This window comes from Eschrichtius robustus, chromosome 6 (assembly GCF_028021215.1).
Source record: "Eschrichtius robustus isolate mEscRob2 chromosome 6, mEscRob2.pri, whole genome shotgun sequence".
NCBI lineage: Eukaryota > Metazoa > Chordata > Mammalia > Artiodactyla > Eschrichtiidae > Eschrichtius > Eschrichtius robustus.
Window position 1 is genome coordinate 50886756 of NC_090829.1, and position 21162 is coordinate 50907917.

The 21162-nt window shown below is 38.5% G+C and overlaps 1 protein-coding gene and 1 non-coding gene across 3 annotated transcripts in view; both read right to left on the reverse strand.

The window, feature by feature from the left end:
- Positions 1-20960, reverse strand: part of SLC2A2 (solute carrier family 2 member 2) — a 30722-nt gene extending 9762 nt beyond the window's left edge. For both annotated transcript variants that reach the window (XM_068547415.1, XM_068547414.1), the window contains exons 1-6: positions 20886-20960; positions 13203-13295; positions 8860-9122; positions 3879-4003; positions 1140-1255; positions 73-235 (exon numbers count right to left, since the gene is read on the reverse strand). In XM_068547415.1, coding sequence (XP_068403516.1) covers positions 73-235; positions 1140-1255; positions 3879-4003; positions 8860-9122; positions 13203-13295; positions 20886-20900 — 775 coding nt within the window. In that variant the 5' untranslated portion in view covers positions 20901-20960. The remainder of the gene's footprint in view (positions 1-72; positions 236-1139; positions 1256-3878; positions 4004-8859; positions 9123-13202; positions 13296-20885) is intronic.
- TRNAG-GCC (transfer RNA glycine (anticodon GCC)) lies at positions 6819-6891 on the reverse strand. Its single transcript has one exon. It is a non-coding gene; the product is annotated as a tRNA-Gly (tRNA).
- Positions 20961-21162: the final 202 nt, after the last annotated feature.

Consider the following 21162-nt stretch of genomic DNA (forward strand, 5'->3'; position numbering starts at 1 on the left):
CATGCACACTCTTTCTCGTTAGCTGATAGTTCCAAAACAATAGGAAGAAAGTAAAACCACCCATAGACTTACTTTTCTTTGCTTTGGCTTCCTCATCCAACTTGATGTAAAGGTATCTGGGGCTTTCTGGACAGAAGAAGAGCAGCAAAGATTGCAAAACAGCTGGCACAGCAGACAGACCAAGCAGGATGTGCCACAGCTCATGATTGCCCAGGATAAAGTCGAGGCCAACGATCTGAAAAGTCAGGGAGGAAGCATATCAACTGCACATCACTTTGGATCTGCTTTCTGAAACAATTTGTTGAAAAAGCACATTGGCTATTTGATAGTAATCCCTGACAACTGTGACTCACGTATGCACAAGCATGCACAAGATGAAAACTACTGCTAGTGTGTCTCATCTGAACTGAATTATGGACTCCTTGTTTTACAAAGAGTTCACCTAGATTTGTTTTCATTAACTCCTATGGGACATTTAGGATGAGAATCAACCACATTTTTAAGCACACATTTGATATCTAAAACAACAGCAAAAATCGTGCATCTTTGGACCTTTGTTAAAAAAATCTCTTCTTACATTACCCAGAACTTAAATAGAATGGGGTTACATAGATAAAACAATTACTCTGATGAGAACTAGTTTTGTGATCCCTACTGCAAGTAGTTTATCCTCTGGATAGCCATAGGTTTGAGGTTCTAGGACTCCCTCTGAGAACGTAGGACAGAAGGAAAGAATACAGTCAGCTGAACAAAAACTGCTACTGTAAGCATTTGCATATTAAATTTGAGCAGGTAAGATGCTCAGAACAAAGGAAACCTGGGTAGGCAAAATTTTGAAATTTTTTATTCCTTGAAATATAAATGGAATAATTAAATTCTAGAATAGCTCCAGCAGTTCAAGACTTGGCTTACCAGGTCACCTCCAGTGCCAACCCCACCACAACTCCAAGGGGAAAAGTGAGGAGTGGAGTAGTAGTACTTTAGCTTTGAGCTAAAAAGCCTATGTCTCTATACCACCTCCACTACCACCTGTGGAACTGCCTTTTTCCTCTGTGTTGTTCTACAGTGAGAGTGGACAATCAGGGAAGGAGAAGTTGGGTAAAGTAGAGGATGGGTGAGGAAGGGGATGGGAGTTTTACCTGACTAATAAGAATGCCTGTGACAATGGCCAGCTGATGAAGGGCACCAATAGCACCCCTGAGCGTGGTTGGAGCAATTTCACCAATGTACATTGGAACCAAGCCTGAAATTAACCCTAAATGAAACATGAACATAAACATTAAAGTGTAGCAAGGACTATCTCAATAACAATAATTTTAAGTACAGTCAATATTCTGCTGAAACTCCCTTCCTGAGTTCATTGGAAGGAAGAGCCCTTGTCACCAACAATTACACACCGTTTACGCAAAGAATGTTTGTTGATGTGACTCCAAATGAAGTTGTAGTTGGATATACAAAGAGAAAGGAAGGGTTAGTGATGCATTTGGCAATTATTCATAGCATTGTCTTATTTAGTTAAAAAAAATCCATGTTAATATTGAGTTTGTACCATAATGCCTTAGGCTATCTTCAGAAAAGAGACTGAAGAATGCTTTAACAATATTCTTAAAAACACAATAATATTCTCACTCTAGATTTGTGGGATTAAAGGAAATTAGAACTTATCTAGGCCAACTTCTTTACTTGATAAAGGTGAGAAACAACTTAGCCAAGATCACAGTGCAATAGAGTGTTAGTGGAGAACTACAAGCCCTGTCTGAGTTTCCACAATGTGGAGGTGCCTCAAGATCACAGTTGAGTTGGCCAGGCTGAGGGGGAAGGTGGAAGGGGTTGAGGAACTCAGAGGCTCTTCCCCCAATCACTCCAACCAGAGCAAACCTAGCTTCTTTATTCTCTCCAAATAATAGGCTTCAGAAAAGATTTTAGTTGCATAAAGACTTCTGGTGCTTAAAGGAATACTGAAATTTAAAAAGCTCTAGGGCATTCTGCCTTCTATAGTTTTCCTAGTTGCAGATGTAATCAGTCATGTTGGAAATGGTGGAGTATCTAGCCATTTGCTGAGTGCATAAAAAGGTCAGAGACTATCAATGAGCAAGGCTGAATGCGATGTTTGGCATTTTCTTAAGAATTTAAAAGTAAGATTTGTCAGAGACTTCCTCTTAGAGAGACGGCCTGCCTATCAAATATATAGAAGATGCTTTGAGGAATTGTTTCAATATTTTTTTTCAATATTTTTTAAGGCTTCAAATTGTTCTTAATATCACATGAACATTTACATGATTGATACAGCATCTGAATTTCTGCTTTTACATGTAACTCTAATGTGTGGTCTGTTGATCTTAAAGAAGAAGGGGAAAAAAACCCATTTGTTTGGTCCTATTCTAGGCTGTACTATTTTTCTGTAATGCCTAACATTATACCCCAAGAACAGAAAGTGCAGGTAAGCTCACAGGTCTGAAGTCACATGAACCTGAAGTCAAATTGTATTTCCTATAAGTTTTAGCAATTTTAATGCTCATAATAGGATCAGACATAATTTTAAAATGTGGTTGGAGAGTACAAGTTACTTGGCTATGCTAGTGATAGGTTGCTCCATGTTATGTTTACAGCATTTATTTTCAACTTTACCAAAAATATTTTGTAATTTTTTTCTTGCTATATTTTAAAAAATAGAGAGAAAAGATAGAAGAATCATGATTTGGACTTCTTTGATTGTGTTATTATTTGCATTTTACAGAAGAGGAAACTGAGTCTCACATTCAATTACTAAGGCCAGACAGAGACAGTGCCAGAATCGATTCACTCTGAATCCAAAGCTTTTTCCACAAGTGGGGTGACTCTTTACCTGGATCAAGCTACCCTTTCAGTTATTTTTATTAGCATTGAAAACAACAAAAGGAGACAAGTAATCTTAGACTTTTGTTTCAACTGATCATTGAAGATGCATGGAATTATAGTCTTTCCTCTTTGCAGGTAAAATTGTTAAAAATATTTTATACACCATTTTGTGCCCTCACCTTTCCTCTCCCACCCCCAATGGATATTATTAGTGGCTATGATTTGGGACAATGGGTGTCGCTGGGATTGAGAAGCAAAGATTTGACTATTTTAGAGAATGCACAATCCTCCCTTTCTGCTGATAAGTTGCTTCAGGTAGTTTGAAAAGCTGTCTCCAAGAAATAGTGATTCAGCTGTTTAGATGTGAAGTTCTTAGGAGGAGCAACCTTCCTCCATTCTGAGCCCCGCTACCAACTGATTCTGCCTGATTCCCTCTCCCCATGGTCAGCACCACTTTACTTTAACCCTTCAACCAGCTACATGTGGAAGCATTTAGGGCTAGGGAATATGGTCTGAGAGATGGGCCAGGATGTCAGGGTCTTTCCAGATAGGAGAGACAGAGACATCAGCGGCCAGGTAGGCCATAAGGGTAGAGTTAGGGTTCTGGGCATAGCAGTCTTCCACTGTCTGCTGAACAACAGGAGTAATGATAACAGCTAGCACATTTGGCAGCTTGCTGTAGTCAGATTCTATGCTGAACACTTATTCTCACAAGCATCTCCAGGAGGTAGATACTGTTATCCTTCTCACTTACTGGATAAGGAAACAAAGTTAAATAATTTGTCTTAGATCATACGACTAGAAATGCTGTCATTGCTGTGGATGAGAATATACCCTTACAACTCCACTTACTGGTCCCAAACCTCCCTGACTCAGGACTACAACTTTATGTTACTGCCTTTCCCTTTCACGATGTCACTCAAGGCTCAAAAAAATTCCCTACATGTAACCACATCTGCCTTCAGAATAATTTTCAGGTGTGTGTATGTGTTTGTGTGGGAGTGTGCGTGTGTGTGTATGTGTGTGTGTGCATGACTTACCACAGTAGAGTCCTGATATGCCTCTTCCTGAAATTATAAGAATGTGAGATGGTCCCAATTTCGAAAACCCCATCAAGAGAGCTCCAACTAATGAGAGAATGTTTGCTACCAACATGGCTTTGATTCTGAAAATTTGAAAAGCAAGGATTATAAATTTAGCATCAAAACTTGGTAAAATTATTTGCTTTCAGAGCATGCTGAGATTTTTACCTAAGACTGAATATTTTAATTTTGCTGATAGAGCTAGTTGGGGAATCTTAAACCATGATTGCTACTTTGATCTGTCTGTGGGTTAAAGCATTAACAATAAGTAATATATATATAATGAGAGAATTTGGGTTGCATGTACCTGATCTCCACATTTTGATAGAGATGATTCAATTGTAATGATGACTGGTTTGCCTTAAGATAACACTTCTGACACCTTTTCAAATAGTTAACAATTAAGTTTTCTAGAAGTTGATTGTTTTAAACAATAATTGCCTGGTGATAGCGAAATTTAATTCCGTAGTTGTAATCTATGACATCCCTTTTTTTTTCTTTTAATGGTACAAGTTTTTAGTTGATATAGATCATGAAAGGAACTTTCAAAGTTAAGTTTTCTTTAGTATGAATTATTTGGAAGTAAATTAAAACATGCTTTTACTTTAAGCCTTATCATAGAGAACTATAGTTATCCCTATTTTATCATTGTATGCCAGCATATTTCCAGAATCTATGAATTAATGTCAACCAATGTAAAATATGTAATAAAGCTGACAATAGCAACAAAAACATCATTTTCAAAATTAATCATATGAAAATTGACATTTGCAGGTATCTGATACTCTTCCTCCTGTTAAATGGGAAAGTGAGGTACACAAAAACCTTCTTCAAAGTTCAGTTGATGCTAAGGCCAATAAAAGAATTTGAGTGAACAGGTGTGAAAATTTTTGTCCCACAAAGAAATGTAGGTATCTTGTTATGCTCTATTTCAGTGTTTCAAACTTTAATAGGTGAGCTTTTTCTAAGCAAGTATCTTAAACACCAAACAGATTTTTTTTTTTTTTCTGGGAAATAAAACTATATAATCTCATACTGCAATGATTGCCCAAAAAACCATGTGATAGGCTGGATAACACCCCACAAGAGTCCACATCCTAATCTTCAGACCCTGGGAATATGTTACTTTATATGGCAAAGGGATTTTGCAGATTGATTAAATTAAGGATTTTGAATTGAAGAGATTATCCAGTCGGGCCCAATGATGTAATCACGACTATCCTTATACTAGGAAGGCAGAAGAGAAGGTGATGTGATGAAAGAAATAAAGCTTGTAGTGATGTGCTCTGAAGATGGAGGAAGGGGCCACAAGCCAAGGAACAGAAATGGCCACCAGAAGCTGGGAAAGGGAAAGGAAATGGACTCTTCCTCAGAGCCTCCAGAAAGAATGAGCCCTGCTGACACTGTGACTTCAGCCAAGTGAAACTGAATTTGGGTCTCCAAAACTGTAAGGAAACAAATTTGTGTTGTTTTAAGCCATTAAGTTTGTAGTAATTCATTAGAGCAGTAACGGCAAACTAGTATATGCAAGTTATCAACTACCCAGAGACAGGTAAAAAGAGTGCTTTAGAGCTGACCAGCTTCAGAACTGCATAGTAGAAAAAGACAGGGGTGTTTCTCTGTGAAGTGCTTTTTCTTTACACAAGGACAGAGGGCAGGCAAATTCAATAATTTACCCTAGGAAACTGTTACTAGCTAGCTAATAGTATATTCCATTAGGCGGGAAAAAGATAAAAAGTCGTAAAAGAGATAGATAGCCTGAAAGTATTTTTGATGCCGGATTGCTCTAAAGTCCCTCTTCCTTACCACCGGTGGATGCCGGAGCACTCTATACACCTTAAAGGATTTTAACTTCTGCTCAGACGTGAGAAATGGCCAAGAATAAATAATCTAAAAATACACGAAATGGTTGAATCAGGGAGAAAGAAATATATGTCTAAGTATATTTCTTTAAATCTTGCTCTAAATACTTCTGTAGGCATAGGCTTCTTCATCATCATCATCTACACTTGCTGCCTGCTCACTTAGTGCCAAGCAGTGTACTAAACCTTTTATATTCATTTTAATTTAATCCTTACAATAATGCCACGAGGGAGGCATTTTTTCCCCCACATTGCAGATGGAGGGAAACGTCTTAGAGAACTGAGGTAACTTGCTCATTTTCACATAGCTATTAAGTGACAGAGCTGGGATTTGATCTGTGTGAAACCAAAGGTTAATGCTTTATTTTGGTGAGTTCCATTTTTGATACAAAAGGAAGAACATATTCAGAGGCAAGCTGTGTATACCTTCCCTCACTCATGGTAGTGTGGATTGCCCAGATCATGGTCTCCCCCACCTTACCCTGGTACTTAAATTTTAAGTAAAATTTGACTTTGAGAACCCAAATCTATAAAATAGTGGCTATAGACATCTATCGACTATTAACACAATTACAAGGAAAGATGTTTTTTAAAGCAGTAACGGAAAAGTACACTTTTATTTACTTTTAACTAGTAGAGCAAGGACCCTGGCAATAAGGACTATCATGTTATTTCTCAGTGAATCTCCCTAGAAAAATAGTTTTGTGAAAGAGACTGAACTATTTTGTCTTAATTTTGAAGTTAAAATTATTAGTTTTAGGGCTATTTTCAAGGAGGATCATTTTTCTACTGAGAGTTGGAGGAAGTCTCACTTTTAGTTCACAATAAATAATTTGATAAATGGTCATTTGACATTGTTTAGGGGTATGACCATTGTTGATGCTAAATCCTAAGACCGTTTTTTTTTTTTTTTTGGCTGCGCTTCGTCTTAGTTGCAGCACGCAGGATCTTCGTTGTGGCATGTTTTAGTTGCGGCATGCGGGATCTGTAGTTGAGGCATTCAGGCTCTTAGTTGTGGCATGCATGTGGGATCTAGTTCCCTGACCAGGGATCGAACCCGGACCCTCTGCTTTGGCAGCACAGAGTCTTACCCACTGGACCACCAGGGACGCCCCCTAAATCCTAAGACTTGAGAAGACATGCATCCTGATTCCATCACCAGGACACTAATTAAATGTTTTAGAGTAAGTCACTGGATTGTTAGAATCTTGTCTCTAATTTAAGGGCTTAAATTTTTTCTTCAGTGATGAGAAGCAGTATAAAACATCAATAGCTGCTAAAAGAGTTGGTCTATCCATATTTAAAATTTTAACTTAGCTTTGCTTAATTTTATTTATTTTAGACATAATTAATCTAGAAAAATTTCCAACTACTGCTTAAACCATCTTGGTGCAAATTGAAATGATTTTTAAATTTTTAAAATAATTAAAGCCAGTTAATGACCTGCATAATTTATGGATACTGATTTAAAGATCAGCTAAACACCAGTAAGTTGATAAAAATTTGAAGAACTGACCATTTTCTTTTATGGTAGAGGAAGTCCCTCTCAAATAAGAGTAAGAATAAAACTTGCATTACCATGCTACCCATTACTTAAGAGAAATTCTTACAGTCTTATTATATAAAAGCTCCAGTACAAGAGGAAGAACTTATCAGAACTTAATAACCAGAGAGGGAAAACTATAATTTAAAGTAGGAATTTTAGGACTTCCCTTGTGGTCCAGTTGTTAAGACTCTGCACTTCCACTGCAGGGGTTTCGGGTTTGATCCCTGGTCAGGGAACTAAGATTCCTGCATGCCATGTGGCATGGCCAAGAAAAAAATAAGTAGGGATTTTAATAATTAAATGAGGGACTCCCCTGGTGGTCCAGTGGTAAAGAATCCGCCTTCCAATACAGGGGACGCAGGTTCGATCCCTGGTCGGGGAACTAAGATCCCACTTGCTGCAGGGCAACTAAGGCCACGTGCCACAACTACTGAGCTTGCGCGCCTCAACGAGAGAGAGAAAACCCGCACGCCACAAGTAGAGAGAAACCTGAGCAGACTGTGTGCCGTAACAAAAAAGATCCTACATGCCTCAACAAAGATCCTGTGTGCCGCAACTAAGACCCAAGGCAGCCAAAAAAAAAAAAAAAAAAAAAAAAAAATATATATATATATATATATATGGAAAATAAATAAATACAATAAATAAATATTTAAAAAAATAGTTAAATGAATCGTAATCCAGTATTACTAAGATAGTTGCCTATATCATTTAGAACTTTAAAGGTTTTTGCATTTTCTAAATTTTCCATATTTGCATGTTTTTATCATGAGAAAAAAAGTGATAAAAGATGGATGCAAAGAGCAGAAAATAAATCTAAAGAAATAACCGTTTTTCTGTTTTACTTCCTCTCTATGGGGGTGGGGGAATCCAAGAGCTTTAGTACATCACATGACTAAATGAAATTTGAGTGTAAAGGAGTTCCATTGATGTTTTTAATCCAAAACACGTAATAGAAACCAAAGTAGAGAAATGGAGACACCACTTGCTTCATCTGTGGTTGGGGCTTTGAGATAAAAGGAGCAGCAGCTAGAAACCCCATGCCAAGTATATTGGGCAACTGGGAGCTGTGGCTATTGACTGGACCTTAGGACCTGACTGATCCAAATGTCAAATTCTAATCTGAAAATGAAAACCTGGATGTCTGAGAAATGGAGCAATTTGATGAAGCCAACAATCGACTCCCAGGTTAAAAATTCCACGCTTGACTCCCCACTGAGTTCCTGAGTAAACCACTTGTGCAGTGGTTTCTCAATATGTTTTACAAGTTACAAAGTCAGAGAACCAGAGTGATTATCTAGAAATACACACCAAACTCACTTTTGCTGTAAATGCCTCCACTATTAAGCCGATGGTTGCAACAGATTTCTCCATTATTTGGTCCAATACCAACCTAACTCATAGGGTCGTGAGTTGAAAAAACAACTCTGAAACTACTCCACAAAAGGAAAGATGATTTCTTTCTAAACAAATTATGACACCCAAAATACTGAAGTTTCTGTGTTTATGCTTGTTTATGAAATTTGCCTACCTTCCAAGCTGGTCCCCAAGCAACCCACCAAAGAATGAGGCAATCATTCCACCAACTGGAAAGCTGGACACAGACAGGGACCAGAACATGGTGATGAGGCTGGCAGATGCCACAGGCTCTTCCTCAGCCCAAGGGGTTGGTGTTGGGACCCTTAGGAATGGGCTTGTGGGTAGTTCCTCTGTACTGTTGATAGCATAGCTGTTGATAGCTTTTCGGTCATCAAGCGGAACACCCAAAATATGTCTATAATGGGTTATTATTACCTAAGGAGATAAAATAAAGAAAAATAGCTCCAATATTTCAAACATTCTGTATATTTTTGTTTTTCCTTTAAAATATTTGTTAGGTGTTTAAACAGGATTATCTCAATTATGTGTGTTATACACATACTAATGCGTATAGTTGTTTCAGTTGACCGTATCCTATGAAACAGAGGTCACAAATTCCAGTGCCAACAGGAACCAGACAGGAACAAACAAGTGAAGGAGGCAAGAAGGATCTTGATGACTAGAGGACTGAAATACTGTCTGTAATTTTGAGAATGTAATAGTGAGTTGGCAGAATTTATTTGTCCCATCTGAAGGAGGAAGTTGCAATGTGAGACTAGTGTTGCATGACCTTTAATTTTTTTTTTAACATCTTTATTGGAGTAAAATTGCTTTACAATGTTGTGTTAGTTTCTGCTGTATAACAAAGTGAATCAGCTATATGTATACATATATCCCCATATCCCCTCCCTCTTGCGCCTCCCTCCCACCCTCCCTATCCCACCCCTCTAGGTGGTCACAAAGCCCTGAGCTGATCTCCCTGTGTTATGCAGCTGCTTCCCACCAGCTATCTATTTTACATTTGGTAGTGAATATATGTCCATGCCACTCTCTTACTTCGTCCCAGCTTACCCTTCCCCCTCCCCATGTCCTCAGGTCCATTCTCTACGTCTGAGTCTTTATTCCTGTCCTGCCCCTAGGTTCATCAGAACCATTTTTTTTTTTAGATTCCATATATATGTGTTAGCATATGGTATTTGTTTTTCTCTTTCTGACTTACTTCACTCTGTATGACAGACTCTAGGTCCATCCACCTCACTACAAATAGTTCAACTTCATTTCTTTTTATGGCTGAGTAATATTCCATTGTATATATGTGCCACATCTTCTTTATCCATTTATCTGTTGATGGACACTTAGGTTGTTTCCATGTCCTGGCTATTGTAAATAGTGCTGCAATGAACATTGTGGTACATGTATCTTTTTGAATTATGGTTTTCTCAGGGTATATGCCCAGTAGGGGGATTGCTGGGTTGTACGGTAGTTCTATTTTTAGTTTTTTAAGGAACCTCCATACTGTTCTCCATAGTGGCTGTATCAGTTTACATTCCCACCAACAGTGCAAGAGAGTTCCCTTTTCTCCACACCCTCTCCAGCATTTATTGTTTGTAGATTTTTTGATGATGGCCATTCTGACCGGTGTGAGGTGATACCTCATTATAGTTTTGATTTGCATTTCTCTAATGATTAGTGATGTTGAGCATCCTTTCATGTAGTTGTTGGCAATCTGTATATCTTCTTTGGAGAAATGTCTATTTCTTTAATTTTTAAAGAGAAGCCAGAAATCTGGATTTTTATGTAAAATTCTTCAAGTTTTAAAGGTTGGCAGCTATCCAAATTGAAAATATCCTGAAGTTTGAAAAGATATATTTTCACTCCACTGTTACCCCTGCATAGCAGGATTTAAATTGGCTTCTGTAAATATTTTAATAGAAACATAAAAGTAGGAATAAGAATAAAGATTGGGAAAGATGAGGCCAAAAATAAAGTTGATATACAAATTGAAACACTAGGTGCTGTATCCTTGCTTTAGGTGAGCTCTAAATTTATTAATAAGCTTCCTAGCAGCCAGTGAAAAGAGCAGAAAACAGTCATATATACTGGTGAATTCTAAAGATCAAAAACAACTCAGTAGTACCTGAGAAGGTGTTGAGACCTGAAGGAAGTTTCTTGTATGGGTCCTCACAGAGTTCAGTATGTAACAGAATAAACAACGTTCAAAACTAGATTTCACAGTGCCATATTTTATAATGTGTTTCAGTAGAGGTAAAGATCAAACAAAAGTATAATCGAGTAAAGGCTCTCTTCCTTCTGTGTCATTCCTCTTGATGATTTGGTCACTATTCAGCAGCAATGAGCTGGGAGGACCTCTGACAAGGACCTGGAATGCAGCTGCCCTAGGTTGCCAGTCCTGGGCAAAGTCCTATGTGGTAAAATCAGCTGATGAGGGAAAGAATGATATCCTCTTACAATAAAAGAGGTCTGATCCAGACATCTACCTCATGGAAGGCCACTCTATATGGATAATATACACAGAAGAAAGGCTGAAAAGAAATATCCCAAATGTTCTCAGCAGTTTGCTCTACATGAAAAATCATGAATTTTTTTCTTCTAAAACTTTCTGCAACAGGCATGCATAGTTTTCATACTCATAAAAAAAGTGTGACTTTAAAATAATTCCAAATGTCATTCTGCTAATAAAAACAAATGGGCCTGAATGACTCTTCTTACGTAAGGGCCTGAATGACTCTTCTTACGTAATAGTGTTTAAGCAGCTCTTTCCACACAGAAGGAAGGGGTTATAGAGAGGGCACTAAGCCGGATGTGGATGGGGGATCTCTGTGTTTAGGTCTGGCTCTAGGACTTGGATTGGAGGAGGGGAAACCTTAGATTAATTTTCCCTCCGAGATTGAAGAGGATGCTTTAAACAAGGATTTGAAAAGTTCTCCCACAAGAAGAGAAAAGGTTCTACCAATTCCAAATTTCAAGAATCCTGTTAAATTAGCATGTGCTGTTATCACCCACAGAAAAAATAATATGGCCCCCAGAGTTATTCCCTAAGCCTCTCAGCCTTGGCAAGGGCTGCCACACTCATGATGCTATGTGGTACCTAACCAGGGCACATCTTTTAGTTCAAGGAGCAACCCTTTTCAGCAGATGGACTGTGGCAAGTACACACTTCACACGTTCACACCCTGTAGTCTCTTACATTTTCCTTGGAGTCCAGTGTCGTAAGAGAAGCAGATGAAATATGATGGATTCATAGAAGGTGCCGAACAAATGCTTGTACCATCACCTTATGCCACCCCTTCCCCTAGCTTCTCTTCTCTCTCTCTCTGTCTCTTTCTCTCTCTCTTCTTCCTTCACTAAACACTTTATTGTTTACATCAATCATTGTGCTTGGCACTGGTGCCAGGAAGAAGAATAAGACATCAATCCCACCCTAAGTGACCTGACAGTCTGATTCAGAGCAGAGGGGACGAAGTCCCGGTTTCCCCACTTACAGCCTGTGGGATCTGAGAAAAATGACATCCTTCTCCTGTCTATTCACTGGAAACCAGAGTAGGGATGCACAAAGTAAATGAGAAAAATGATAGAAATTATTCAATATTTTTAAAAAATACCCATTCAAATAGTCAACATAGAGAAAACCCAAACTTTGTTGGCCTTCTTGACTATTATTTAAAAGTTTTGTATTATTTTACTTTGGATCACCTATGGGAGACAGGAGTAGGGGGAAGGACTAGAATCTTGTTAGTGTTAGGGCTCCCAAGTGTTTTGTTTGCTTGTTTGTCTTTTTTTTTTCTTGTGATGAGAACTCAGGATTTACTGTCTCAAAAACTTTCATATATAACATACAGCAGTGTTAATTATATTTATCATGTTGTACATTACACCCCTAGTACTTATTTATCCTATACCCGGAAGTTTGTACCTTTGACCTCCTTCATCCAATTCCATCCCCTCCCCTGCCTACTCCCTACCCCCGCAGGGTTCCAAAATGTTTTGATCTGGACAAGAAATGGGCATAATAATGTTGTTGGGCGAGTCAAATGGGGGAGAGCATATGTTAGTGCCTGACGCACAGTGAGTTGGTGCTCAATACATGTTTGTGCACTGAAACAACCCTATCCTTCCATGGTTTCCTCTTATTCCCTGGCATTTCCATCTGTGCGTCTGGGAGCTCTGAATGCATGCTTCAATCAGCTCTTAAGTTTTTTTAAAAAAAATCCTTAGGCACGTGGTATTCTAGCTGGAGTTTTCTGTGAGCTCAGCGAATAGCTGAATCAGAGATCAAGGATTATTTATTACTCTTTCTTTTTCTGTGAGGGTTTTAAAGTGAGGAGTCAAGGCCAAGTTATCAGCCTTGGAACCATGCCTGTGGAACCTGACAGAAGACCAGGATTATCCCGTGTTCCCCACGTGGACACACCTTATCTCTCTGCATGCGGAGCAGATACCTTTCTGTCACTGATAGAAATTGCCAAAAAGAGAACTTGTGCATGTTTCACTTGCCTGTTGAGGTGCATTGATCACGCCAATGTCATATCCAAACTGGAAGGAACCCAGCACGGCAGTGAAGACAGTAAAAACCAAGGTCCTGGTGACCTGTGGGGAACGAAACACAGGGCTGGGAAACACCAGGCAATTCCAGTTACCATCGTCCCATCACTCTGCAGCTTGGACTTCTGACAGGCTCCACTGGCTGTTTCTTGCCCCTTGATACTCATTCACTGTGTGCCCTATGCTCCTGGCAGGGCTCATTCATATGGGACTGTGGGGGCACCTTTCATTTCCCCTACACTGCTAAAGCAGCAAAAATCTGGGACAGCTTCGTCCAGGGGAGGAACCGGACATACTTTCCCATATATATATGTGTATATATTCTTTTAAGCCTCAAAATCAGGACTGTGAACTAGAATTGCTGCTGACTAAAGGCCACTGCCAAGATAAAAACAGTTTTAAAATAAAATTTTAAAAATCATTGAAAAGTCAAATAAGACACCAGTAACAAAGAGATAGGGAGCTCTGCTGGACATTGCCATGATACAGAAACACCTCAAAACTCATCTAAGAGGCACCACAATCCACATCAACATCTAGGTAAAATAGTTTTCAGGATCTGCAACTTGTTGAACCTAGAGTTGTGAATTAAGGGATATTATTTTCTCCCCAACTTCATGCAGCTACAAAAAACTGTAGCAAGTGACAGAGCATCCATCCCTTTCAACTTATAATTGCATGTCTAACCATCTTGGAGAAATCATATCATGCATACAGAGTCACATATAAGGATATTTGACGCAGCATTTTTGTGCATGTTATAGCAAGAATTGTGGAAAGAATCTAAATGTCATTCAGTGGAATGGCCAAATAGATTCAAATACATCATGATACATGCAACACATTATGCTGCAGTTAGAATAATGTGATTGTTATATACTGACCTTTTAAGTGACAAAGGAAATTGTGAAATCTCATTATTTTTTTAAAAAGACTTAAACCTAAGTGTTATTTGATTTGTGTGTGTTTTATGTAATTCATAGAATATTTTCTTGAAGAACAAATAACAAAAGGATGACCTTTGAGGAGGAATGTGAGACTGGAGAGGTGGGGTAAAAGAGTATTTTTCTTTTATTTATACTATTATACATTTTATAAGGAAAATATTTCATGTAAAATTATGTAATTTGACATTTTAAAGTAAATGACATGAGATATAGCAGGAACTTTGTTGAATGAACGAATGAGTCATATCAACACAGCGTTTAGTTCCCACTCTGATACTTAGTGGGTATGTGACCCAAGCCACTTTCCCTATATAATCTTCAGTTTTTCTCTAAATTGGCAAATAATTATAAATCCCCCTACTCCAGCATGAAGAATAGCTAATTAACCAGACCTCCGTATTCCCCACTTAAGCTGGAGATCAGAAGTTTCACAGTGTCATCATCAACAAAGTATTATCACAGTACCACCCTGAGAGCCCTTGAAGTTACTGTCTAGTGGTCCTAAAACCAGACTTTACTTGAAGAGCTTATTACATGTGTAGCTTCCTGGGGCTCACCTCAGATCTACTAGCGGATTGGAATCTCTGGGGTGAGGATTGGGAATCTGTATGTTCCCTCTCTTTCTACTAATTCAGAATTAATTGCAGGTGGCACCTATATAGACTTTCCCTCCCAGTAACTTTGTTCCCTGAAAGACAAGACATCAAAGCTGACCCAAATTATATGCTAATATGATATATATATATATATATGTCCAAAGAACCATATAATATCATATAACTATGAAGCATATATATAATATCTTATATATCATATAATTATATAATTCACATTTGTATTTATTAGATATAAATCATATATACATATATAGTTATTTCTTAATAATAGTAAAATAATTATAAATAAAATATATGTAGAAAGTGCACATGTGCGAGTGCTTGCACACACAAATACACACACACGGTATGGTTATGGTGTGTGGGATTACCAGAGACTTTGAATTATCCTCTAAAATGGAACTGGAGGCATCTAAAATGCAGTGGCTCAGGCAGCCAAAGCTAAGATGAGGTTCCATTCACTTGGTTGGTGATTTCTCCTTAAATCCTTTTTCCCTTTAAGCTGTTTCCAAGGACAGAGAATTTCATCCCATTTACAGATAGCATCATTAGTAATGAGGGGACCAAGAAGTGCCTTAAGCAGGCTTTAACCCCCTTCTTGATAATCTCCATTACTACAATCTGGACAATCTGATGTTAGGTGCAATGCAAACACAGCTTCAATGCCTAATACTGAATATTTTGCCTACTGCATGCCATTCACGGCGGTATGTGTATTATGTCATTTACCTGTAATAGTTTTCTCTTGTTGCTATTACAAATAACCAAACAAAGCAGTGGCCTAAATAACACAAATTTATTATTTTACAGTTTTTGTAGATGAGAAGGTCTGACACTAGTCTCATCAGACTAAAATTTAGGTGTTGGCAAGCTGTGTTCCTTTCTGGAGGATGTAGGGGAAAATTTGGGTTGATGATAGAATTTAGTTCCTTGTGGTTGAAGGACCAATGTCTGTGCTAGCTGTAAAGCAAGGGCCATTCCCAGCTCTGGAGGCCACAGCATTCCTTGATTAGTCATGCCCTTCCTCCATCTTCATAGCCAGAATCTCCCTATCTCAAGGTCCATAACGGTAATGGCATTTGTAAAGCCCTTTTTACTATGTGAGGTAACATATTCACAGGTTCTGGGGACAAGGTTGTGGACATCTTTTGAGGACCATTATTCTGCCAACCACACTCCTCATGACAGTACCATTAGTATCCCTATTTTATAGATAACTAGACTAGTTAAAGTCTTACAGCCAGTAACTTGTATTGATAGAATAATGATTTGGATCCAGAACTTATGCTTTTAATTACTTGGTTATTTTGCATTTCTCATTGATCAGAAACAAACATTCACAAGCCAAACAGGTCTGAAACTCTAGGATCCTAATCTTTCTAAATTGAAAAAAAAAAAACTAAGCGTGCGCATATTTATAGGATTTGCCGATTGTGATGCTGAAGCAAATCACCAAACACCGACCAGTTCCAAGCGCATTTTCCATTTTCCCACCACTCACCACACAAATCCCCTCCTTCCTCACACACCCATAAAAAACTTTTGTGAGGTTTCTGATGAAAATCAAAAAGGGCTACTCAACTGCTCATCTGTAGCTCAGCTGAAGAAGAACCTCAGGTCCTACCCAACACCAAGCCCAGGGCTATGATATACCTGCCCAGTTTCATCCCTGCATCTCCTTTTCTTCCGTGGCAGAGTCTCCCAGCACTTGTTGTCTTAGTGACTGCCCCTCCCACTCCATCCCTGGGCTTCTGCTCTCTGCTGGCTCTCTCTTCCTGTCCCCACCAGACAAGCATTTGGTTCCTTTCTTCTTATTTTGAGCCCAACTGGTGAGCAATGGTGAGCAGCGGTGCTACAGAAATGGAAGTTGGGGATGAAGGTAGTGGCTGCAGCAGATCTGGTCCCCTATAATCTCCATCAGCCTTCCTCTTCCACTCCAAATGACAGTCTCAGTCACAACAGTGTTAGCTGTTCCTTCATTGCTTTGACAAAAATGTAAGCTAATTTTCAAACGTAGAAGATCTCTGGAACTCCTGTCCCATTACCTTCCAATCAAATTGTTCTAAGTCATTACTATAGAAATATTGGAGCTGCCCCCAAGATCACTTTCTCACATTATAGGGATAACAAAAAAGCCACTGTGAAGGAGATAAGAGAGGTTTTAAACATTTAGAAATCTTAGGGTGTTCTTGAAGTCTTTGTCCTCTGGTCTTCCTGGCTTCTTTTTCAGTGTTGGCTCTGGTACTGCCACCCATGGCCTGCAGTTCCCCACTTTAACTCCTTGAGATAGAAATTTCATCCAAAAAATTGTATGAGTAATTAAATTGGTAATTAATTTAAGGTAATTAATTGAGTAATTAAAGTAGCAATCAAAAAAAAAAAAGAAAAAAAAGAAATTTCGGGGCTTCCCTGGTGGTGCAGTGGGTGAGAGTCTGCCTGCCAATGCAGGGGACACGGGTTCAAGCCCTGGTCTGGGAAGATCCCACATGCCGCGGAGCAACTGGGCCCGTGAGCCACAACTACTGAGCCTGCGCGTCTGGAGCCTGTGCTCCGCAACAAGAGAGGCCGCGACAGTGAGAGGCCCGCGCACCGCGATGAAGAGTGGCCCCCACTCGCCACAACTGGAGAAAGCCCTCGCACAGAAACGAAGACCCAACCCAGCCAAAAATAAATTAATTAATTTTTTTAAAAAAGAAATTTCATCCAAAAAATTGTATGAGTAATTAAATTGGTAATTAATTTAAGGTAATTAATTGAGCCATTAAAGTAGCAATCAAAAAAAAAGAAATTTCATCCAGTTGGTCAGATAAGGAGCAATCTCATTTATTTTAAGCGGACCACTTGGATTCCCAACCAAAGTGATCATACCAAATATCAAAGTCTCTGGAACTGTTTGATTGCATTTTCTTTTTTGTTTTTGTTTTGTACCTCTTATTTTCAGGTTTGATTTCCCTCTCTTAACTCCATTTTGAACTGGCTCTTCACTTCCCATCATTTCTTTTTCCATTGTGAAATAAAAAGAGATAACATTTGTAGTTAACCTTCTTTGTGGTTAGACTTGGTCAGAGAAAGTTTTGTTTATGAGAGGGAAAATTTCTGAAAACTACTAAACAACTTAGTTTGAATTGGCCCATTAACCTCCATTCATTCAATCTAATATCCAAGAGGTTGACTCAAGGATAGGTACATAGGAGCCAGTGAAAACGGTGAGAACTTAGAGAGGAACTTACTCTTGTCCAGGCTCTGTGTTCTAAATGGTTTGCCCGTTCTCTCAACAACCTTGTAAGTGGAAATTATTATACCATTTTACATATGGGAAAAGGTAATGATATGGAAAGGGTAATGAACTCATCTAAAGGCCATATATCCACCAAGTGGCAGAAGATATTCAAGCCTTTTCTCTCAACTTCTTCATAGGCAACAGGGTATTAAGCATGCACTTTTAGAAAGACTGTCTTAATTTGGAGCTTAATAATTTTAGGTTAAAGAAACTATGTTCTATATCCAATTAAAAATATGCTGCTGGATAAATGTCGAAGAGTAGAATGGGCAAGTGGCTGAACCTTAACATAAAACAAATGTGGTGTATATTTTGTGGCTTAGAAATCAGATGGAGTCTATTAGGAAAAACAAATAGGCTTGGGAGTCAGAAAACCTGGAAGAGTCCCAGCTAGGCCCTTAACATCCCCAAATCTCAGTTTCTTTACCCTGCAAATGGGTATAATAATAGTTAATGCATAGAACTGTTATAAAGGCGGAATAAGATACACACTGTGGTCTTCCGATAAATAGTGAAAGGGCTAAAAAAACAACTGATCTTTAATCACATCATTATCATCTCATTTATCACTCTTAGCAAACAACCACCTGTCAAATTTTTAGACATCACCAATAATCTTCACAACACTACTGCAAAGTACATGAAATTATCCCCATTTTACAGGTGAGGAAACCAGGGCTCAGAGATTAAGTGGTATGCCCAACACACATAGCTGATGAATAACAGATACTCTTGTATTGGAAACCAGAGCTCATCTTAAACTCCCACTGCTAAACAAAAAGGCAGATTTTCAGCATCTATTGATTGACTAGGTAGGGAGCAGAGCTTGTACTCTTTCCTCTACAAAATACTATGTACACCAACCCAAAGGCGATCTTGCACCCTAGTTTGGAAAAGTCCAGGAGCTTCTCAAGCCATAGAATTTTCAAGCTGAAAGGGACCTTTGAGAGCAATGGATTCTAGGCTAATCTCTTCCTTTTTCAGTTGAAGAATCTGAGTCCAAGTCTTTTGAATTATACAGTGCACTACTGGGTATATCCAGAGTGAGAACCCAGGTCTCCTAACCCTCAGTCTCATGCTTAATTCACTTCTTTCAAAGTCTGGGTGGTTTTACAAAGCTATAACATTGTGCTTTACATCAGTTCTCATTCTTTCTGGGTTCCCTTTTTAGGCAATTCCTTACTTCTCAAGAGAAGTACTACAACACAATTTCTAAAGGCCCCTAAGGGAATTTAATGATAGTTCTATATGAAACTTGATCATAGGCTATGTGCCAGGCACTGTGGTTAAGCACCTTTCTTTTTGCAGTATCTACCAAACTTCAGTTGTTTGAACACTGCCTTCATAATTTTTGCCAAATCTACATACCATCTGTATAGTTATTAACTTAATATTTGTCTTTATACTGTTTTTAAAGTTTTAACTACTTTAGCTGTATCCTGGGCTGTTATAGGAAATCATGAAATCCTAGTTATTCCTTAAATACACATTATACAAATACATAACTATTGACATTAAAATGTCATCTGAGTTTCTCTAATATTATCTCATTTAATTACTCCCATACAGTAGGGAACTATTATAATCCTTGTATATCCCATACTATATCCTTATGTTATATCCCAGTGTGTTCTTAATTTGTTGCAATAGAGAAAAGCACTCGAGAAAATCATACAGACTAGTCAGAAAACAGAGAAAATATCCTTAAAATCTCAATTAGTGGATAGGCCAGTTAAATAACTTAACCCCAGTATCACAACAGGTAAGTAGTATCAGCACACTCCAAATCCAGGCCCCTGACTACAAAGCCTGTGCTCCTAGCCTTTCACTTACTGACATGAAAGATGGCTCAGCAGAGTAAGTTACACCAGATCAGAACTTAGAGGTCCTACTCTAACACACATTTACCTACTTGTATGATTGTGTGCAGAGGTGGGTGCATTTGGTTGGGGGATACTTAGAAAACAGCAACAGCACTACACCCTTTGTATTTTCAAGTTTTTATTTTGAAAAGTATATCTACAGAGAAGTTGAAAGAGTAGTGCAGTGAACACTCCATAACCTTCACCTGTGTTCACCAATGGTTAACCTTTACCACATTTGTTTAACTCTCCGTGTGTGTGTGTGTGTGTGTGTGTGTGTGTGTGTGTGTTGTTTTGGCTGAATCATTTGAAAATAAGTAGCAGATACTTGTGTCACTTCACTCCTAAATACTTCAGCATGTACTCACTAAGAACATTCTCCTACATAATTACAATACCATTATCATATCCAAGAATGTAATAGTTATAAAACATTATCTAATATACCATTTTCAAAATTTCTCACTATCCCCATATTGTCCCTTAGAGCTGTTTTCGTCTTCCTTCCACCATCTAAGATCACTTGTTGCATTTGGTCATCAGTTCTTCCTAGTCTCCTTTAATCTAGAACAGGCCTTCTACCCCTTGTTTTTCAAATATTGATATTTTTGAAGATTTCAGATCAGTTTCACGATTAGTTAGATTTGGGTTAATATGCCTTTTTTTGCACATTCCTTCCGTAATATGGTTATGTAGTACCACTCGAGAAAACATTACACAGACTAGTCAGAAAAGAGAGCAAATACACTTAAAATCCCAATTACTGAATAAAAACTATGATTATTTTAGCAGCCAAACTATCAATCGGCCAAGAGAAGTAGCTTTGATCTGTGATAGCTACACCCAACATCCCCCAAATCCTCAATATGCTCACTGACTTCAACAGATTTCCCTATTCATGTCCTCAAATGGACATAATACGACTGTACCTTATCTTCTGTCATTTTGTGGGTTGGAGTCCTCCTCTTAATTCCAGGTCCTGTAGTGAGTGTGGCAGATGCAGTGGCCAGTCCCTGACTGTCCTCCTCCAGCTTTCTGAGACTAGTTATACATTAGAGTAGGAGGAGCAAGGCAAAGAAGGCATGAGGCCAAGTCTAATCTTGGGCAGAGGGTGAATATTGATGAGAATCCAATCAATAAATGCTTCGCCTCTGTGACTTGTGGCTTCAATGCCTTTGTTCCACCAGGAAAGAAAATGGGAGCAGG